The sequence below is a fragment of the Leuciscus leuciscus genome (assembly GCF_965113295.1).
Source record: "Leuciscus leuciscus genome assembly, chromosome: 18".
NCBI classification, from domain to species: Eukaryota; Metazoa; Chordata; class Actinopteri; order Cypriniformes; family Leuciscidae; genus Leuciscus; species Leuciscus leuciscus.
Window position 1 is genome coordinate 15,981,849 of NC_138742.1, and position 19,284 is coordinate 16,001,132.

The 19,284-nt window shown below is 39.0% G+C and overlaps 1 protein-coding gene across 1 annotated transcript in view; it reads left to right on the top strand.

Annotated features, from left to right (window-relative positions):
* Window positions 1-2,385: 2,385 nt before the first annotated feature.
* The window catches only part of syt6a (synaptotagmin VIa), a 39,943-nt gene continuing 23,044 nt past the window's right edge, over window positions 2,386-19,284 (top strand). Inside the window, exon 1 of the mRNA XM_082144547.1 lies at window positions 2,386-3,072. Coding sequence (XP_082000673.1) covers window positions 2,856-3,072 — 217 coding nt within the window. The 5' untranslated portion in view covers window positions 2,386-2,855. The remainder of the gene's footprint in view (window positions 3,073-19,284) is intronic.

The window sequence follows — 19,284 nt, forward strand, 5'->3', positions numbered from 1 at the left end:
TGGAAAATAGGATTGAGACTGCCTGAGGCCAACAACTTCAAAGTCATTGAATGATAGATCAATCCAGAGAAGCTTGTGTAGATTAGCTGTACAATGGAAGATTTCTGCTGACTACTGTACTCTTTCAAGAATTCAAGAAAACAAAAACACTGCAAAACACTTCAAACCATGTACCTGCTGCACTGGCGAAAACACTGAGTCAATAACATGGCTGTGATGTCTATTCGCCAAATGTAGAGAAACTGTGAAAAGAAATGTAAGATTACTGTGAAAGACTCTAGCATCTCTACATTCTCAGTGCCATTTGGAATCAGCAAGATTTGAGGATTTTATTCAATAGCTAAGATTAAGTGGATTATGCATTGTCCAATGTGTCATTCTTCAGTCAGATGTATTTCAGTCTCTCCATTCCTCTCTAGAATGTGCTTTCTTTCTCCCTTCCTTCCTTCCTTCCTTTCTTTTTTCCTTCCTTTCTTCTTTGCTTCCTTCCTTCCTTCCTTGCTTCCTTTGTAACAAGCAAAGTGCCTGGCTTGGAAATGGAGCTCTGTTGAATGCTTTCACATTAGAGCTTTAATTTGAGTGTTTATTTGCTGTGAAATTAATTGAACTGCCAATGAAACTCATTTGCTCATGAATGTGCTCGCAGACAAACATGTCTGAAACACAATGGCGCAAATTCCCAGGGACATAATATCTTTGATCAGATCATGTACTGTGGGTAGTCCTATATGAATCACCTTTTCCCCACTTTTTTTCCGCACAGTGCTCTTTTCAGATCATTTTCACAAGTCCGTCCTTAACCTCCTCTCCTCCTTTTAAGTGCGAGTGCCCTTTGTTAAGGGATTGGCGGATTTCGACAGGTTTTAAAGCACTCCCGAAACATCTTAGAATGAACCAATAGGATTTTGATTTTACTTTTCCACATGCTGAGTCTCTAAAGAATGATGCTTCAATCCTGAGCCTCTTTTGCTTTGAACCTCTCACCCAGAATCTCCCAGCAGGCTTCCAGGTGCTGTCAGATCTGTGTCACGCTTGCTGCCAAAGATGACCTGAGGTGTAAATATATGGCTCATTAGAGAGATGAATGGCATGTCTGGTGATGCCTGACCCTGAAACCACAGCTTGTGAAAGTTCAGAGCGCCACTTCCTCCTATTGCGGAGACGGGCATCGTACTTCCCCTAGAGGGGCTTTTAAAAAGCGTAACCTCTCATGCAAGAACTTTGTGTCGAAAAAATGAAAAATTCTGATGTGTTCTTTATTGACGCTCAGAAAACCATCTCATTTGTCTTGAAAATACAACAAACAACTTTCAGGCATCTGACATGTATAAATAAATGAGGCCTTTTTGTGCAAAAAGCTTGGCTTGTCAATGAAATTGCCTACAGTGTCAGCCCTTGCATATAGTTATAGTTTCACAACGGAAGATAAAATGTGGCATAGTGCTTTTTCAAATCGCTGTCTATGACGTGCACTTTGTGACCCTTTCCCGAATTTTATATCTGGTCTTTCATAGTGATTTCCTTGGGAATCTTATGTATTTGAATTAGAACATATAAGTATAAAGGGAAGGTAAGAAGTATTTGAAATGCAGCAGCAAAGGTTATATGTAATGCAACGATCACCTTTATTTGTCAAGTACATTTAATTATATATATATATATATATATATATATATATATATATATATATATATATATATATATATATATACCTGTATGTGTGTGTGTGTGTGTGTGTGTGTGTGTGTATAATTTATTTATTTGTAATGCAGTGGAATTTAAAGGAATAGTTTACCAGAAAAATTTAAACACATTTGTTTTCCTTTCTTCGGTGGAGCACAAAAGGAGAAATACCACTATTTTCCATATAATAAGGCTTTCAACCTTCAAAAAGTGACAAAGTCACCATAAAAGTTGCCCATTATGTTTTTTTTTTATTTCACAGAAGTAAATAAAGTGGCTTTTGAACGACACAAGGGTGAGAAAGTAATGAGAGGTATTTTCATGTTCGTCTTAACTATCCTTTTAGATAAAGGGGAGGACATGCCCTGATTTCACAATACCGATATTTTAGACAAAGAAGATACCTTTTTCCTCAATAAATTGAGCCACAAATTAAGGAAAATCAATTTAACACCACAGTGCTGCTGAAATCACTCAGGGGCTCTTGTGTAGTGTTGCATACATTATGTGAATGAAAATAGCTCTCTTTCATTAGGGCTGCTGTAATGGTTCCAGTTTGAGACGCACAAGGTGCATCCCTGGTGCAGAAGATAGCGGGAGGAAGGTGGTCCCACGGTCTGACTGCTCTCCTCGTTCAGTGTGCTCAGCTGAATGCATGCCGATAGGGTGATGGTAATCTAGACGGAGCGAGGCAGGGGGGAACCGCTATCTCTCCAGCTCGGGTGAAGATAGTGCTGCAGTATGGTTCAAACCCCATCGTTGACGCCGCAGTCTGAGACTGGAGTGAAATACAGCCATTGGAATATTAAAAGGCTGTTGGCGTGTCTTACACATGCTCTCCGTCCATCCATCTTTCCAGCTGTCACGGGTCTCTTTAATCACTTTGTCGGAACCAAGCTGCACAATGGTCCCTTTTCATCCATTGACACGTCCTCAACTCATTCGATCTCTCCTTTGCTGCCCGCATTCAATAAATATGTTTGATATTCATGAGTTTGCCTCATTAATATGCATGCAACAAACTTATGCAGCACCGCTGCTTTGTTATTCTAGTTAGATCACAGCTGTTTCTCTGGTGTTTTATATCTCTGATGTATATCTGCCCCCGTGACAGATAGGTCTTTGCCCTGCGTGTTGTGTATTGAGCCGTGCGGTGCAACACCACAGGGATAATGGGAGTGTGGAGTGTATGTAAGTGCGTAGAGCTCAGTGAGGGATCTGCCCCCAGCCTTTCGCCGTATCTTGCTGACTGGCTTGCTCTCACTGCCATAGAAACGGGGTTCTTAAACGCGGTGGAGGCTCATTCTGCTTGGGCGCTGCCGAGCGTAAGCATCAAATGGATCAAGGAGGACAGAGAGAGAAAGAGTAAGAAGAAACAGACAAGTATTGGTGAGTACACAAGTGTTGCACCTTTTTGGAGTAGTTTGCATTTGTTTGAATGGCTTGGAAAGATGGATTTGTCCACCAAGGGAGAAACAGGTTGCATGAGCATGCTGTGATAGAGGGAAACAAAGAGGCTTCCTATACACGTGCTACTTTGATTTTTACAACTGTCCGAAGTAGTTCCTGCTGGAAAATCCAGATTATGCTATATTTAAATTATACGTTAAAATGCTTTTTTGAGCATTATAGCTAGGCTTTTTTAAAGCTATTAAGCCATCTAAAAACAACCTAAGGTGGTCAAGCTGAAGCATGGCAACTGGTCAACCTGTTTAGACTAGCTAAAGACCAGTTTAAACAACTGGATTTCCCAGCAGGTGTATCAATGTGCGCATTTACTATGTGTGTGTGCACGTGCACGCTGCGTCCATCACACCAAAGCAGGGATGCAGTTGCTCCAGTGACAGCAACTGTGTGCTCTTTATCGCTTCTATTTCATCTCTCCGGTTGAACGTCAAACACTTTGAAAGCAGATGATGACTGAGTGGCACGCTTTTTTTTAATCTCTTGCCCTTTCAAAAGCCTTTGTAAATATTTAATCAAAGGGGTTTCTGCCCACACCGCGTCCTCTGTGTGCGATTTTGTTGTTGCTGTTGTGTTTTCTTTCTGTTATGAGTTATTTCCATCTGCCAGCAGAGTACACACTGATCTGGCAGGTGAATTGCGCTCAGCAGCGCACAACTGCGACTGTGATCCTGTATCACTTTGTGTGTTTGTTTGTTTGTGCGTGCGTGTGTGTAAGTGAGCAATCATAGCTGCAGGGATGTAAAAATCTCCCCTTCCCATCAGTAATACTATCTTACCTGCTGCACAGGGGATCCTAGCATCAGAATGAGTTCAAGAACAGTGCATGGGGTAGATGTCAGCTTCGGTAAAACTCAGCCCGATCAACTGGGGGCCAGTCTCAGTGTCTCACCATGCTGGAAACCCCTCGTAAATATGTCAGTCCATCTGTGAAGCACAGCGCAGGCACCGGCACACCCTCGTTCCAGAGAGAGAGTCTTTCTCCGGCAGTGCAGCAGTGCAGTCAGAGAGAGCAAACTTTGGCTCTATCACCTCCCAAATATACAGCACTATCATAAATCAATGGTGTTGCATTATGTATGGTGGAAAAAGTGTTTTAGGTGCTGATGGTGGAAAAGCACAAATCTGCGGCTCACAGACCATGGCTCTATTCAGTGTTTTGTAATGCTGTGCATGTTGCGGTGACACTTACCCACTTTTTTCCATGCTGTCAATTGAAGTCCATCTTATATCTGCATTGGGCACAGATGCTTAGTGATTTCTTGTGCAGATTAACTCACTTCCCTAATGGGGGTTAATTAGTACATTTTATTTCTTTTCTTGTTTCTGCACTGCTTTTATTGTCGTTCTCACTTTCTATCCCTGTCTTCACGGTCAGTTTTTTTTCCTAAGGCTTATTCACAATAAGCCACAATAAGATTTTTTGTTCAAAAGACATGCGCCACAAATTAGTTTGTTTTTTTTACACCGAAGAAAGGATGCTAGTTAACATGTCCCTGTTAGCACCTACTGGTAGATGTTGTAATTACAAATAGCCTATCAGCTTATTTTGTAAGAAACACATCGCTGATATTACCTTATAGATGTTTTGTTAGTGCCTGAAGGGATATGAAAATCATTTATTCACCCACAAGTCTCTGAACTTTTTTGTTGTTCTGTGGAACACGTAATGATGTTTTAAATTTTTATTTATTTATTCATTTATTTGTTAAAAATTTGTTATGTATATATTTCAATCATGACCACTAATAGTTTTAGCATGTTATTGAATATGGAAAAGTATTTGGTCTTGGTGGACTATCTGTTACCCTGCTGCTACTGCTGTTGCTGCTGTTGATAACTGCTGCTGCTGCAGAGCAAGTATGGACTTGCTACTGCTAATAGATACACATACAACTGTGAGCATGTAATATATGCTGCTGTAAAAATAGACATGCATAAATCCCCATAGCAGATCTAGGCAGGTGGAGCTTGGGGAGGTGGAGGGTTTCAGAGGAACTCTGATAGCGCACTGCAGGACAAGATTACAGCAAACAATAAATTGCTTGCTATTTAAATGTTGAGCAAGCAATCTCATTGGCTGCAGGATCAGCAGTGGCCAATCAGCTTGTGCCATGCAGTAATGATGTGATTGCTTGTAGATTGCATGTAAAAGACCTATCAGCCTGCGCCCTCTAGAGTTTCATGACTGAACTACATATGAAGAGTTCAGATGCAAAAGCCTCTAAGTGCCATCTGAAATTTTCTTCTACAATAATCATTTTTATCAAGCTCGTATATTTAGGTTCAATAATTTCACTTAAATGGCAATGCAAATTACCTATTAATTGTCATTTAAGTGAAATTACTTAACTTAAATATACAAGCTTGATAAAAATGATTATTCTAAAAGAAAAATTCAGATGGCACTTAGAGGCTTTTGCATCTGAACTCTTCATATATATACAGTATATAATTTTTTTCTTTTGCTCCAAATAATGAAATGGAGTACATTGTTGACATTGTATGAACAAAAAACAGTTAAAGAATTCTTCAAAATATCATCTTTTATATCAAGAAAATCATGCAGATTTGGAATGATGTGAGGGTAAACTATCCCTTTGAAGAGCGAAACGGACTGTATTTTCCCTTGTCTGCCGCCTTTCACATCACAGCTCAGGGTAGTTACTAGAAAAGGGTTTGGGATTGTTGTTGTGCCGTCAGCAGTTTAATGACATAATTTTTCCTGCAGCTCTAGAGTGATTAGTCAGTCACATGACATTTATTGCTCAAAGACAATTGTATCCAGAAATAAAAGCAAATACCATTGAGTTGAATAGGAAAGCTTATAGATATCCTAAGCCAGGTGTTATTTTTTTCATTTATATGCTAAGTTGAAAAAATTCACTGACCATGCACACAATGTCATGAAAATTCTTCATTCTATTTAATGTGCATGCACGGATGGGTCATGGTTGTGGCTCTGCAGGACCCTTAGGGCTTTACAAATGTCATCGGCAGACAAAACTGTAAAAAAAAAAAATCTGATACAACAGCTGGATGTGTGAACCAAGTGAGACACTATGGAATTTGTAACTTGTAAAGTCATACTGGCAGGTGGAAAATGTGAGTGTAGAAGTGTGAGATGTGCTGAGAATGTGTGTGATCCCAGGAGGACTGTTAAAGGACCAGTCTGTCTTATGACTGTAAAACACAGTAGTGCTTTTCCCCATGGGTGTTACTGGGATAAGTCTGGATGAGACCAAGGCTTCACTTTTGAGTGGAAAATTATTGAAAATAGTATCATTCAGGCTAGTAAAACCTAACAAGAGATGCAGATACTTATTCGAACAGTACTTCTCTGAGATTAGGAGGGCAGCTGTGGGCTGTTTAACTTGAAAGCATCTAATTTTTATGTCACACACAGACACAGAGAAAGAAAGCGTATATCCCTTCGTGCTCTAGATTGTAATGTGTTCTGTCAATAATTTACCCATGCGATATTAATTCCTTGTGTTGTTTTAATGTGGAATTTTCCCTTGAGCAAGGCTATAAGGACACCCAATCGCTCCAGTTCTACAAAATTATTTCCCATGTGGAGAACTTGTGGCCAGTAGACATGTTTCTGCACAGTTGATCGGTATCAGTAAATCAATCTTTAATGGGTTGGGGTAAATGAAGAATGTTGTACAGAGCGTGGTGAAAATAGTGCTTGTGTTTAAAGGGATAGTTCACCAAAAATAAATATGTAATTGTCAGTGGCAGCCGGTCTGGGGCGCCGCCCCCTCATGTTAGCCAGAGAAGAAGGCTACTTCAACATGTTAAAAATAAGTTATTATTAATAATTACTTAGCCATTATTTAGCCATTCAACTGGTAGTCATGTTAGCATCTGTTAGAAATAAAACCAAAAAAATTGTTTCGTTTGTTTTGTGTGTGCGAGGGCGTGCACAAATGATCTATGTGGTCAAGTATCTGTAGGTCCATAAACTTTTAAAAAAACGCATGTGACTTTAAGCTCTGACTTTTTGGCTTGTTTCAGATTGCGCCCCAGACTTTCCCACTTTTGATTTTAGCGAATCAATATGTTTTTTATATATTTTGGCCTCATGTGATTGGACCATTCTCGACTTTCAAGTAGATGCAACATCTCTTCTGAGATGAAAGTAAATTCGTTTTTATCTTTAAAAAAATCATTTCACAAGGCGTTCAAATGAGGGAAAAAATAAGGATCATAATGCTTGGACGGAGTTGGCTTGCTGGATGCGATGTAAGTCTTGCCTTTTATTGTTTTCCCTGTTTACAATTTCAAAGACCCATTCTCGAAGCGTTGTGGGCAAGGACACAGAAGGTCAATGAAACAATGCAGTTTAACTTGAGGCGATCATCGGGGTTCAAGCACCATGGCTTGTGTAGATGATATAGTTATAAAATGGACTTGTCTCTTTTCAAATAAAATATCTTTAAGTGTCTCTATTGAAGTATTATATATATATATATATATATACATATATATATATATATATATATATATATATATATATATATATATATATATATATATGTATGTATTGAATTTGTATGCAATTTTAATTTTAAAACTGTAATTTAACAATTACATTCAGTCCTGCATGAACAGTGTGATTCCGTTTGTAAAACCGTAAGATGCCTCTTCAAATAGGTGAATAGGTGACATCATCAAACTTGAACAGGTTAGTTTAAATACAGCAAAAACACATTAATATACATAATAAAGTAAAAAAAAAAATTTTTATCTTATTTATATACTACTATTAGGCCTATAGTTTTTAATAATATTCTGAATAACATATAATATTTAATAATATTTTCAGTTTTCATTTGTTTTAATTTAATTTTATGTGCCTGTCATTTTTATTAGTTTTTGTTTTTTATATTTCTTTTTAGCTTTAATTTATTTTCAGACAGATGAGCAAATAATAATTAGTAACTACTAATAAGAGCTACTGTATGTATTCCTCTAATTTTGATGCATTAGCTGAACATGATTTTTCCATGTTCTACTTCTACACTGAATATGTGCAAAATAGACTCCCGATGCACTTCTTGTCAGTCCTAATGCGGTGTGATGTTTTGCCCAACAGCCCCGTGACTCCCGCTGTCATGCCACTGTCAAGTCACAGATCAGTGAAGTGATGCATTGCTCTCTCCAGTGGTGACATGATGTTTACTTCATGTCACAGGCCAAAGGCCAGAAGGAACCAAGACCCCAAGCCACCAAGGCAACTGATTAGTCAGCGATTTACAAAAAGCATGAATGTTATTTACAAAGGTTCATATTTACAACAATCTGTCCGACCTTCAATTACCCCGACCTTACCCTGATCCAGAGCAGGCCTGAGGTTTACTGGATGTGAGTAATTCACATAGACAGTTTTGACAGGAAGGGATGTGAAAAGATCTGATATTACCTTCTACTGACACTCTAGTTTCCTCAACTTTTTACATTATACATATATATATATATATATATATATATATATATATATATATGTATATATGTATGTATAATGCATAGTGGCAATATACTGTATATTGTGTGTAGTTCACCCAAAATAAAAATTACCGTGTAAGAAAAAAATCAAATTTTCAGAGTTTTAGTGTCAATACCACATTAAACTACTATATATAATGTTGAATATAATGTATAATAATGTAATGGGGGAATATTTGTGGGTCCTGATAATGCCAAATGTCTTCTGTTACCAGTAAAAAGTGTCCTACATAATTTTAAATATATCTTGTCAGTGACAGAGTGCAAGCATATTCGTCTAAAATAATTCTGTATTTTCAGCTTCCGAATCATGAATATTTTTATTCTGGTGTCACTATTGTCCTGTGCATTGGGTTACCAGCACAAAGTCCAAGCCTATTCATTTACACCCACAATGTAATATCAAATTTAGCATTTTAATCAAGAGTACATTTTTTGTTAAACTTTAATCATATGTCTTGGAGAATTGCAATAGTATCGTATCGTGAGTTCAGTATCGTGATATGTAACGAATCGTGACTAGAGGGCATCGTTACACCCCTTGTGACATTGTAATTATACAAATAGGTACTGAGTAATATTAATTAACAACATATACGTACTATATAATTTGAGTTGATTAGGGTTTGGTTTAGGGTTGCTTGCTTGTAATTATGCATAATTTAATGTTATTACTATAGTAAGTACATGTAAGATGTGTAACAGGGACACTGTAAAATAAAGTGTACCTATTATTGCTTTGTATTATTTATATGAATTATTTATATTGAGTAGCAGTAATAATTTTTTCATACATTATATTTTTGTCTGTGTCCTACAAGCTAAATATTTCTCTTTGGGAATTTTTGGGATAAATTATCCATTTCAACTAAGAGGTCCGCCTGGAATATGATATTAATGGCTAATCACAATTTCAATTTTGTTCACACTCTTTTTCTCTTGGATGCAATCAAATGTTAAACGAAAGCATCTACCTATGTTTTATAGTTTTATAAAACAGCAAATTCCACAAGATCTGCCTAGCAGAAGCATGAGTCATTTTAGCAATAACATGTCTGGAGAAAATCAGCTTTAATTTCTGCGGACAGATAGGGCTTAACATTTTAATGCCAGCTGTGGTAAAAAGAAGTGAAACATTAAATGAGCCTAATCTAATTTTACAGCTAAGAAATGAAACCTGGTGAATTTATTGTGATACGTGTTCAAATGAAAGCAGCCATAAACTGGCAGGAGATGCGTGGGCCAAATCCTACAAACTTTATCACATTTTCCGTGTCACATAAATCTCCCGGCACTCATATAAAGCTCCCCGTGTCCATCTGATGGCATCTGCCTCCATGATTTCTGGGATGTGCTTTGCTCTCCATATAAATTAGATATATATCACTCTTGATAGAACCAATTAAAGTCCAGGGTATGTGTAATAGGAATATCTGTGTGATGGAGTCAGTTATTAAGGAGATTGTAAATGCTGCTGTGGGCAGCAGGGACAGACAGCAGCTCTTTTATTGCCAGCCCACACAGTTAATTGACACACCTGAATCCGTTGGGCTAAAAATAAGCATAACAAACTCAGACTTGAGTTCAGCCAATTGTCATAGGTCATATGTGATTGAACAGTTTTTTAAAAGAAAACAATTGTTTATTGAGCCTATGGTATCTCCTATGTTGTCAGGAGGCATTACAAGGCAAAGAAAATGTCTGCTACCAGTAATGCAACACTCTTTTTTTTTTAAACTGCACCACTAAGATGCAACTTTTGATGAATTTACAGTGTTTTGCATCTTTCAAACATCTGCGAAGATTATAGTTTTTTTACATTCAGCCAGGGTTTGAATTAGTCGTCATAATTAATTTTCTCTTTCGAAATGGTGGATTTTAAATGCAGATGTATGCATGCAGAGACCTGAATAAATACTGCTACCCCATTAGCTACTGGAGTAAAAAGGCAGAGTATATGTCACAATGTTTTTTGGGGGGTTTTCAAAGTGAGGAAATTGTGTGCACGTGTTTGTGATATAGTATTGCATTATGTTTAATACCTGATTTACCATCTTTGGTAGTGAGACAGAAACACACATAGGAGACACAAAGAGCATCTCTGGAACTTAGTGGTCCTTACTTTTGTCCTTGCAATAAGATATCTTGTAAAGTACACTACCATTCAAAAGTTTGTGGTCTGTAACATCTCTTCACCAAGGCTGCATGTATTTGATCAAAAATGCATACTGTAGTAATAGTGAAATATTATAACAATTTAAAATAACTGTTTTAATATGTAATTTATTCTTGCGATGGTAAAGCTGAATTTTCAGCATCATTACTCATACTTATTCAGTCACATGATCCTTCAGAAATCATTCTAATATGCTGATTTGCTGCTCAAGAAACATTTATTATTATTATCAACTTTGAAAACAGTTGTGCTGCTTAATATTTTAGTTACTAGAAGGTTCAAAAGAACAGCATTTATTTGGAACAACATATTAAATAGCATTTATTTGGAATATTAATGAAAATATTTTGTAGCAATGTAAAAGTCCTTATACTGTAATCTTTGTACATCCTTTTACTCAATTGAATGCATCCTTGCAGTAAACCCCCATCAATTTCCTTACTTGTATCCCTGAACAATGCAACTGGTTGAAAACACAGTTTTTGATTAGAAATCAAATAACTGATTATATTATATGATTGTCATCAGCAGGTTGCGAATCGCACAATGATGGAGTTTAACAAACAGAAACAGTCTTTAATAGTAAATCCAATTAGGAATAGGCCTATGCAGGAAATAGGGAAACATAATTGCACAACCACGCAAAACATAGACAACACCAGAGCCCGTATACGGAGAGCCTTGGCACTTCCTATTAGCCCCATTGTATCGATCTTGTTTGCAGTTCCATTAGAATTCCACTGGAGGTGATCGCGGGCGAGTGCAGACTGAATGGGAGTCTATGGGGCTAGACGGCTAAATTTGTCTCTTTCACCCGATTGCCGTTGAGAAATCTCAAATTTTATTGTAGGTTTTGCAAGTTCAACATGGGTTATAGGTCGAAAATTGAATGAACGAGTACTTATGTTCTTTTGATTTCTTACAGGCTGAGTTGTTGTTGCCCGTAACACGCTAGCATTCTGCTAATGAACGCTGATTGGTCAGTGAAGGACTGATTACGACCAGAGATACCGCTTGATGGCATCGTCGCATCCGAAGCGGGACCAGAAACAAACAAAACAAAAACTCTTCTAGCACGTGTATTTACCTGTGTCAGCTGTGTTATCGATGCCTCGAGAGAAAAGAAAGTGCAGAGCACGAAAGCACCAAAGCGACTGAAGGATTGCCGTAAAGCATATCTCTGGTCGTACAATGTGTATGACGTCATTGACATTTTAAAAGACTTTTTAAAGCAAATAAGTGACTCTAAAAAATCTAACACCCAACAATGTGTAATTTCTTTGCATCTCCTTTCGAATACAACATTCAAATTACTAGACAAAAAATTACATCCTGTGAAAAGTGGATTTTGATGGGTATAGCGCCATAGACCTCCATTCATTCTGCACTCGCCTGCGAGCGCCCCCGCATGGACAGAGACGTGTTACTGCAGCCAGTCCAGAAACCGGAAGTAACCAGAGAGTGCCAATTCTCTTCCTATTAGACATTCTCTGACAACACCGAAACAAAGGAAACTAAGGGCTTAATCAGTGTAGCTAATCAACAGAACATGAAACAGGTGCGTAACATAGGGCTTGTTCGACTTCATGCAGCTCTGCGCAGAACGATCGGCGGCTGACTTGAAGCAGTGCATGCCGGTTAGAAATTTTGTCCGACTTGATACAGCGCTGACGCCACGTGACTGTGACGTATGGCATCAAAGTACCGCGAGAGCGTTTCGAGAGTAGCTGGAGAACTCAGCCAGCGCAGCTTCTCAAGAGCGGCTGCACTGGGCTGCAGGAGGGCTGATGACGACACAGCTGTTCCACGATTGGCCGGATTCACCGCATGACAACGATCACGTGTGTTTCGTGTTTATTCGAACACCTTTAGTTCCTCTAATGCTCTCAAATCAGTTTATTATAACAGTGAACACTCTTTTCATGTCGTTGTCATGTTATATTGTGTCATGTTTATCAAATTAAAACTGCTTAAAAAACGTAGACTCCACTTCATTGATAGTTGCTTATGTTGAACTTTATTCTTGTTCAAACAGACGCTGTATGAAGCAGTACATAAAGTATTGAATGAACATGTCTCATGAAATGAAACATCTGTGTATTATTTGGCAAATATTGCATTTATTTCACTGCAGCTGTGGTAAAGTATGCAAACACCACGTGAGCGGTCACTACGGGAACCAGAAAGTGTCCGACTTCACGTCTCCGTTTGCAGCTCCTCCCCGCCTGCACGCGGCTACTCTCGCCGATCGGTTACATCCAGCCGCAGCCGATGTCGAACACACCTAATATCAGTAACCATCGAGAATAACTAGTGAATACAGATGGGCGGGCAGGCAGACAGGGCTAACCAAAAATAAAAACACAAACAAACTGAACATACATCTGACAAATATACATCATAGCATATTTAAATTAACATCAGTAGAGTGAATTCAGGTAAACTTTGCAACATTTGACTATTGTCTCAATGTTAAAAAAAGTAAAAAGTGGCAAAATGCTAATGTTCCCTGCCTGGCTAATGTTCACTGACTGAAAACACAAATTATGACAAATGTTGCATTTGACCATTTGTTGCTTTGGTTATATACTGTGATATTTGACAAAGACGTATTTTATTTGCAGAGATTGCATACAGTAGATCAGCAATCTGTACTTTATGGAATATTATAGGATTTCTAATTAAGTGCCATATCGAATACTCAACACAATACTTAAACATGGTACCGCCTTTTGTTAAGATAGAATAACCACTGGTTTATCTTTTACCTACTCACATAAACACTTGTCTACTCTTGAAATGATCAGTGCTGGCATGTTTTTGCTAATGGGGGAATGTGGATGTGAAGGTGCCCAGCAGCAGTATGTGATTTGTAACACCTTTTGCAGAGAGGTGTGTGTGGGGGATTCAGATCGATAAACACTTCAGACAATCACGCTGTGTCAAATAAAGGATGTGAGTTCAGGAATTTAATGGCATGTGTGTGTGCATGCAGTCTGTTGCTAAGCCATGTGAACCATCTTGTGAGACATTCAGGTGGGAGGTGAGCAGATTAACGTTGTCATGGGACTGGCTATGACAGCGGGTAAAATTATGCTTCACTACATCTATCCATTGTACCCATGACTTTTAAATGTGTGTAAATCTATTGTTGGAGATCTATAAATCAAAATTAGGAAATTTAGCAAAAAAGGGGCACTTTAAATCACAGTAGGACATGTTCCTGGATCAACATGTTTGGTTAATCCTGGAACATTCCTGTCTGAATTTTTTTTCCTTAACCTACCCATAACCACAACTGATGTTGAAACACCTAACCCTGGTTGTAAGCCTAAACTTGACATAAACTGTAAACTTATCCCTCAAATCTGATAGGTTGATTGGAATGTTGTCCCAGAATCAACAAAGATATTGGGGTTCACATTATTTTGATGGTCCCTTTAACACATTCTGTTAGCTATAAATAACATTACACCTACATGTCTACTAACTCTCATTAGAGTGTTAGTAGAGTATTAGTAGGCTGGAAGGGTTAGGGTTAGAATAAGTTAACATGTACTTGCAAAGTTAATTAAAGTCAGTAGAATGTCTGTAGGAGGACCACCAGTCTAGAGTCTTCTAAAACTCTAATGAGAGTTAGTTGACATGTAGTTGCAAAGTTACTTATAGTCAACAGAATGTTCAAAAGAGACCATCAAAATAAAGTGTTACCAGATATTGATCCAAGAACTTGTTGTACTTGGAGAAATCACGTCCACCTAAACTCACATGAGACAAAACTCCAGTAGACTAAAAGCTGTTTTATTGAAAGATTTCACCATGATTTAAAAAAAAAAATTTTTTATGGAATATTGCAGTGTTTTTCAGCACGAGGGCTTGACATTATGTCACTCACATGTGATCACAGCAGTAGCAAGCCACAACTATCCAACGATCCAATCAATTCCCGATGGACAAAATCCCGCCAAGTCCCGCCCTACACCTTTTCTCGTTCATTCGTATCGCATCCTTTGGCTGCGGTGTTGAGATTACATGACTTGATGAATATTACTGATTTTATCTCGGTAAACCTGCTGTTATCAGACACCTTCGCTCGCTGAACAAATGAATCATGGCTGACTGTGAATAGCACATTTATACAATGATATTGGTAACTGACAACTTGTTTTTTTGTGATGCTGCGTCCAAGGCAAGAGGTGTCGATATAAATACAAGATACAAGAACGTCTTGGTTACGTATGTAACCCTTGTTCCCTGAGTAGGGAGCGGAGACGTTACGTTGTGACGACAAATGGGGTTTCACTTAGAAAGCCTCTCACCTTCGAGTATTACAGAATACACATATGAGGGCTTTATATACGGGCTGCATATGGAGAAACACTGGGGTGTCCAGCCCTCAGGGTGGAATGTTTCAACCCCAAGGGGGGCAAGGTGGCTTGCCAAGGGAAAGACACATGCTCATAGAGGCTTACAGTTGAAATACACATTTGGGGGTCGCCCAAGGGGGGAACCATACACATGGAGGCACCTAGCCAACGCGAAGGCTGCCGGTGGCATAACTCTGGCGTTGATGTCAACGGTGCTGGAGGAACTCAGGGCTTCTCGGGGAAGCTCACCTGAGGAGAATAACTCACGTATCCATTTACATTTACAGTATCCAGTCCAAGGAGTGAAATGGCGAGCAAGCGAAGACACCTGAGCAGATCCTAGTACCGGCTAGTTGAAGCGAGTACACAAGACACTGGTTCCACTCGGAGATTGTAGAATGTGTTGGGTGTCGCCCAGCCTGCAGCTCTGCAGATGTCTATGCGCTAGAGCCCAAGAGGAAGCCACACGAGGTGGAGTGTGCCTTCATACCAAGGGGGCATGGTCGACCTTGCTGCTGGTATGCCAAAGCAATGGTGTCCACTAGGGCTGGGTATTGACCCAAATTTCACAATTCAATTCGATTTCAATTCACAAGCTTGCAATTCGATTCGATTTCGATTACGATTCGATTCAATATTGATTATTTTGGATATCAGGTACAATACATTGCACATTTTCTCAAGGAAAACAAATCTCTTAACTACTATTGTAAACTATGGGAGTCAGTTGTAGCCTATAGGCTTCATTAGCCTACTATAATATTGAAGGTAAAAATTAACTGATTTGTATACAAACACTTAAAATACACTTTTATTTATTTTTATAATAATAAAGTTATATGAAATTATATACAATTTTAAATGGTGGCTGTCATAAAAAAACTTTCCAGATTTATTCAAACATGCATTAAATATTGAAGAACATTAAAAATTATAATGAATATGTAATATGGTGCATATATTTAACAAAATGCTCCTCTCTAGAGTTAATTTTTCTAGCTGACTAACGAGTTTATGGTCACTGGATATGTTTTTTCTGAGGTAAATGTGACGTTACATGACATTGTTTACTAACGTCTTTCCACGGTTGAAACACTGATTGAGCGATTCCATGTGACATGATACGGACTTCGATAAGTTGTACTCTCTATCTTTTAACACACTTTCAGATGCTCATTCATGTTTATTTCGCGCTGTAACTGGTATTATTAAGGTGGAAAAGAAGGTAATGTGCTGCTGCTTCTCTTAAACGTACAATATCAAATTTTTTCGCCGCTAGGGGTCACTAACCTCTTACAATAACAAAGGCGTAGTTTGATGACGCAACATTTGCTAAGAATTATAGATCTTATCATCAACGTCAAGCCGACCGATCTAATAATGTTTATGGATGAGTAAATACATCGATGTTTTTATCATGACTGTGATATGATCAGGTCGGGATTGCTAAGAGACAGCTATCAGCTCCACACGCGACGCGAGTCCCGCGGATATAAAAGGAATAGGCCTATGGACATTTCATTCTACCGAACTAAACGCTTGTGCAGAATTACTAACTTACTCACAGGTCAGTTTATTAGACAAATTAAACTTGTGAGGTAACGCAGCGCTGTTTCACTTGGTCTAACATTACACTATCACACTAAACTGCATTTGAATGTGTTGAAATTTATGTTATTCTATGTGTTAGTTTGTCTGTATGAGACTAGCAGTCAGCTAGATCAACATTAGAATAACATACAGATCATATTCTAACATTTTATCATTGTTGAACTATATAACATTGATTAGTTTTATGTAAATGTGCTCACCTGTTTAATATAGTACATGTAGGAGCGGTCGAAGTCTCGGACGTGAAGCTCTCGGCATCTCGAAAACACCGCGCTCATATTGATTCTCGTTTTAGTTCTCCTTTTTTATCCAAAGTCTGCTTGCCATGGTCCATAATGTTTGAACGAAACAACAACAGTGTGCAGATAGACATTACGAACTACACAGTTGTCCACGTCTGTCGCCTTGGTTACTATCAGAGGGCTCTGGTTACTATGGCAGTATGAGCGGAAACCAGGGAGAACGCGGATATGACGCCATTGACGGGCGTCAAAACGGAAATAAAGAAACGGTCCGTGTCTTCGAATTAAATTACACATTTGAAAGTTGTTGGAAACAGTCGGGATAATGTAAGTACACAACTAAAAAAAATATATATAACATAGATATAGTGATTTTTGCTATTTTTAAAGCAAAAAAACTACATTGTACCTTTAAGCTGAGCTGCGCCAGAGCAATCTCACGCCACAGCGCCAAAACGGTAATTATGTTTTTGAATTTGGTAATAAAATGGACGTAATTTGAAATCTGAGACTTTGTTTCATATCAATAATAACAAAGCACAAAGATTATTTCTCGAGACTCGATCGCGAAGCCAGAGCTGAAGCGGTCTCATACGAAGCAATCCGAGCGGCGTAGCTGCGGCTGCGGATGCCATATGCCCCATGAGCCTCTGAAATAACTTCAGTGGAACCGCACTCTTGCCCTCGTACTGTCTCAGGCAAGTCAGCAGTGACTGCGCGCACTCGCTCGTTAGCTGCGCGCACATTGCGACCGAGTCGATTTCCATACCGAAGAAAGAGATCCTCTGCACGGGGGAGAGTTTGCTCTTTTCCCAGTTGACCCGAAGGCCCAGACGGGCTAGGTGCCAAGGCACTAGGTCCCTGTGTTCGCAAACCTGGTCACGAGAGTGAGCTAGGATCGAGATAGTTCAGCATGCAAACCCTGTGTTGCCGTAGTGGCACAAGGGCTGCCTCGATGACTTCCATGAAGATGCAAGGAGACAGGGCTAGCCCGAATGGGAGAACCGCATACTGATATGTCCGCCCCTCGAAAGCAAACCGCAGAAACGGTCCGTGTCGAGGAAGAATGGAGACATGAAAGTAGGCGTCCTTCAGGTCGATCGCTGCAAACCAATCCTGTGGCCGCACACATTCGAAAATGCGTTTGGCTGGAGCATCTTGAACGGAAGCCTGTGGAGGGATCGATTCAAGACGTGCAGGTCCAGGATTGGCCGTAACCCACCGGTTTTCTTGGGTAAAATGAAGTAGGGGCTGGAGAAGCCGGACTTTTAACAAAAAGCCATTTCTGTAAAGCCATTAACATTCTCCACTTTTCTCTACACTATAAGACCTTATGTAGCCCCGCCCCTTTTCAGCGCTGCGCTCGTTGTCTTTTGACTTCCGGTCTGTATTTTCACAGCGATCTTGCGTGTTTATGAATGAATGGCTCGTTTTAAAATCTTCCCGGTCTACTTACATTTGTTAAGACATCTGCTTTAAACATTACAATCCTCATGAACACTTTCGTTAACTTTACATTAAGTAAATCCACTTCAAAAGCTAATTACTCCTGGACAGCAGCGCCATAGAGATATACAGAGCGACCGCAAAAACGGAAGTTAAAAGATAATATTCTAAAGATGGCGGCGCCCTCGTTTCTCTGGTGCATAAGGTCTATACGGGAAAAAAATCGTTGTAGTTTTATTGACATTTCAGATGTTTTATATTCAGGGCTAAATTCCAAAATCATCGCCTGTCTGTAGTAGATTTGAATATGATTCTGTGAATATGCAGCAGTTTCTTCGTTTTTTGGTTACCATCCCTAAAGAAATTGTGTTTGTGGGGTTCTGAGCTTATGAATGTTTTGATGATTGGCTCGCAGTTCCCTTCTTATACCTTTGGGTTTAGCTTAAAGTTCTGTATGAGCAGGATATTCCTCAGATCAATTACACTAACATGGAAAAAATATCTTCTCCAAATCTTCTTCGAGTCTGTAAAGCTCTGGGATTTAAGAATAACAACAATGTGTCATTGCTAAAAACATGGTCCAGATGTTGTTACAATGAATTTATGAATATGTGCCTGAAGCTCTACAAGAGGCTGTTTACCTCCCAAAGTCTTAGCGTATGAATTCTGCATTGCTCCCAGAAGTCCTTCAGTTTGAGAACCCCGGCTTTGTTTGCTGTGGCGCTCCGCCACTCTGAGATCCTGGGAATTAGGGGATTTGAGATTGCAGTGGAGAAGGAGCTAT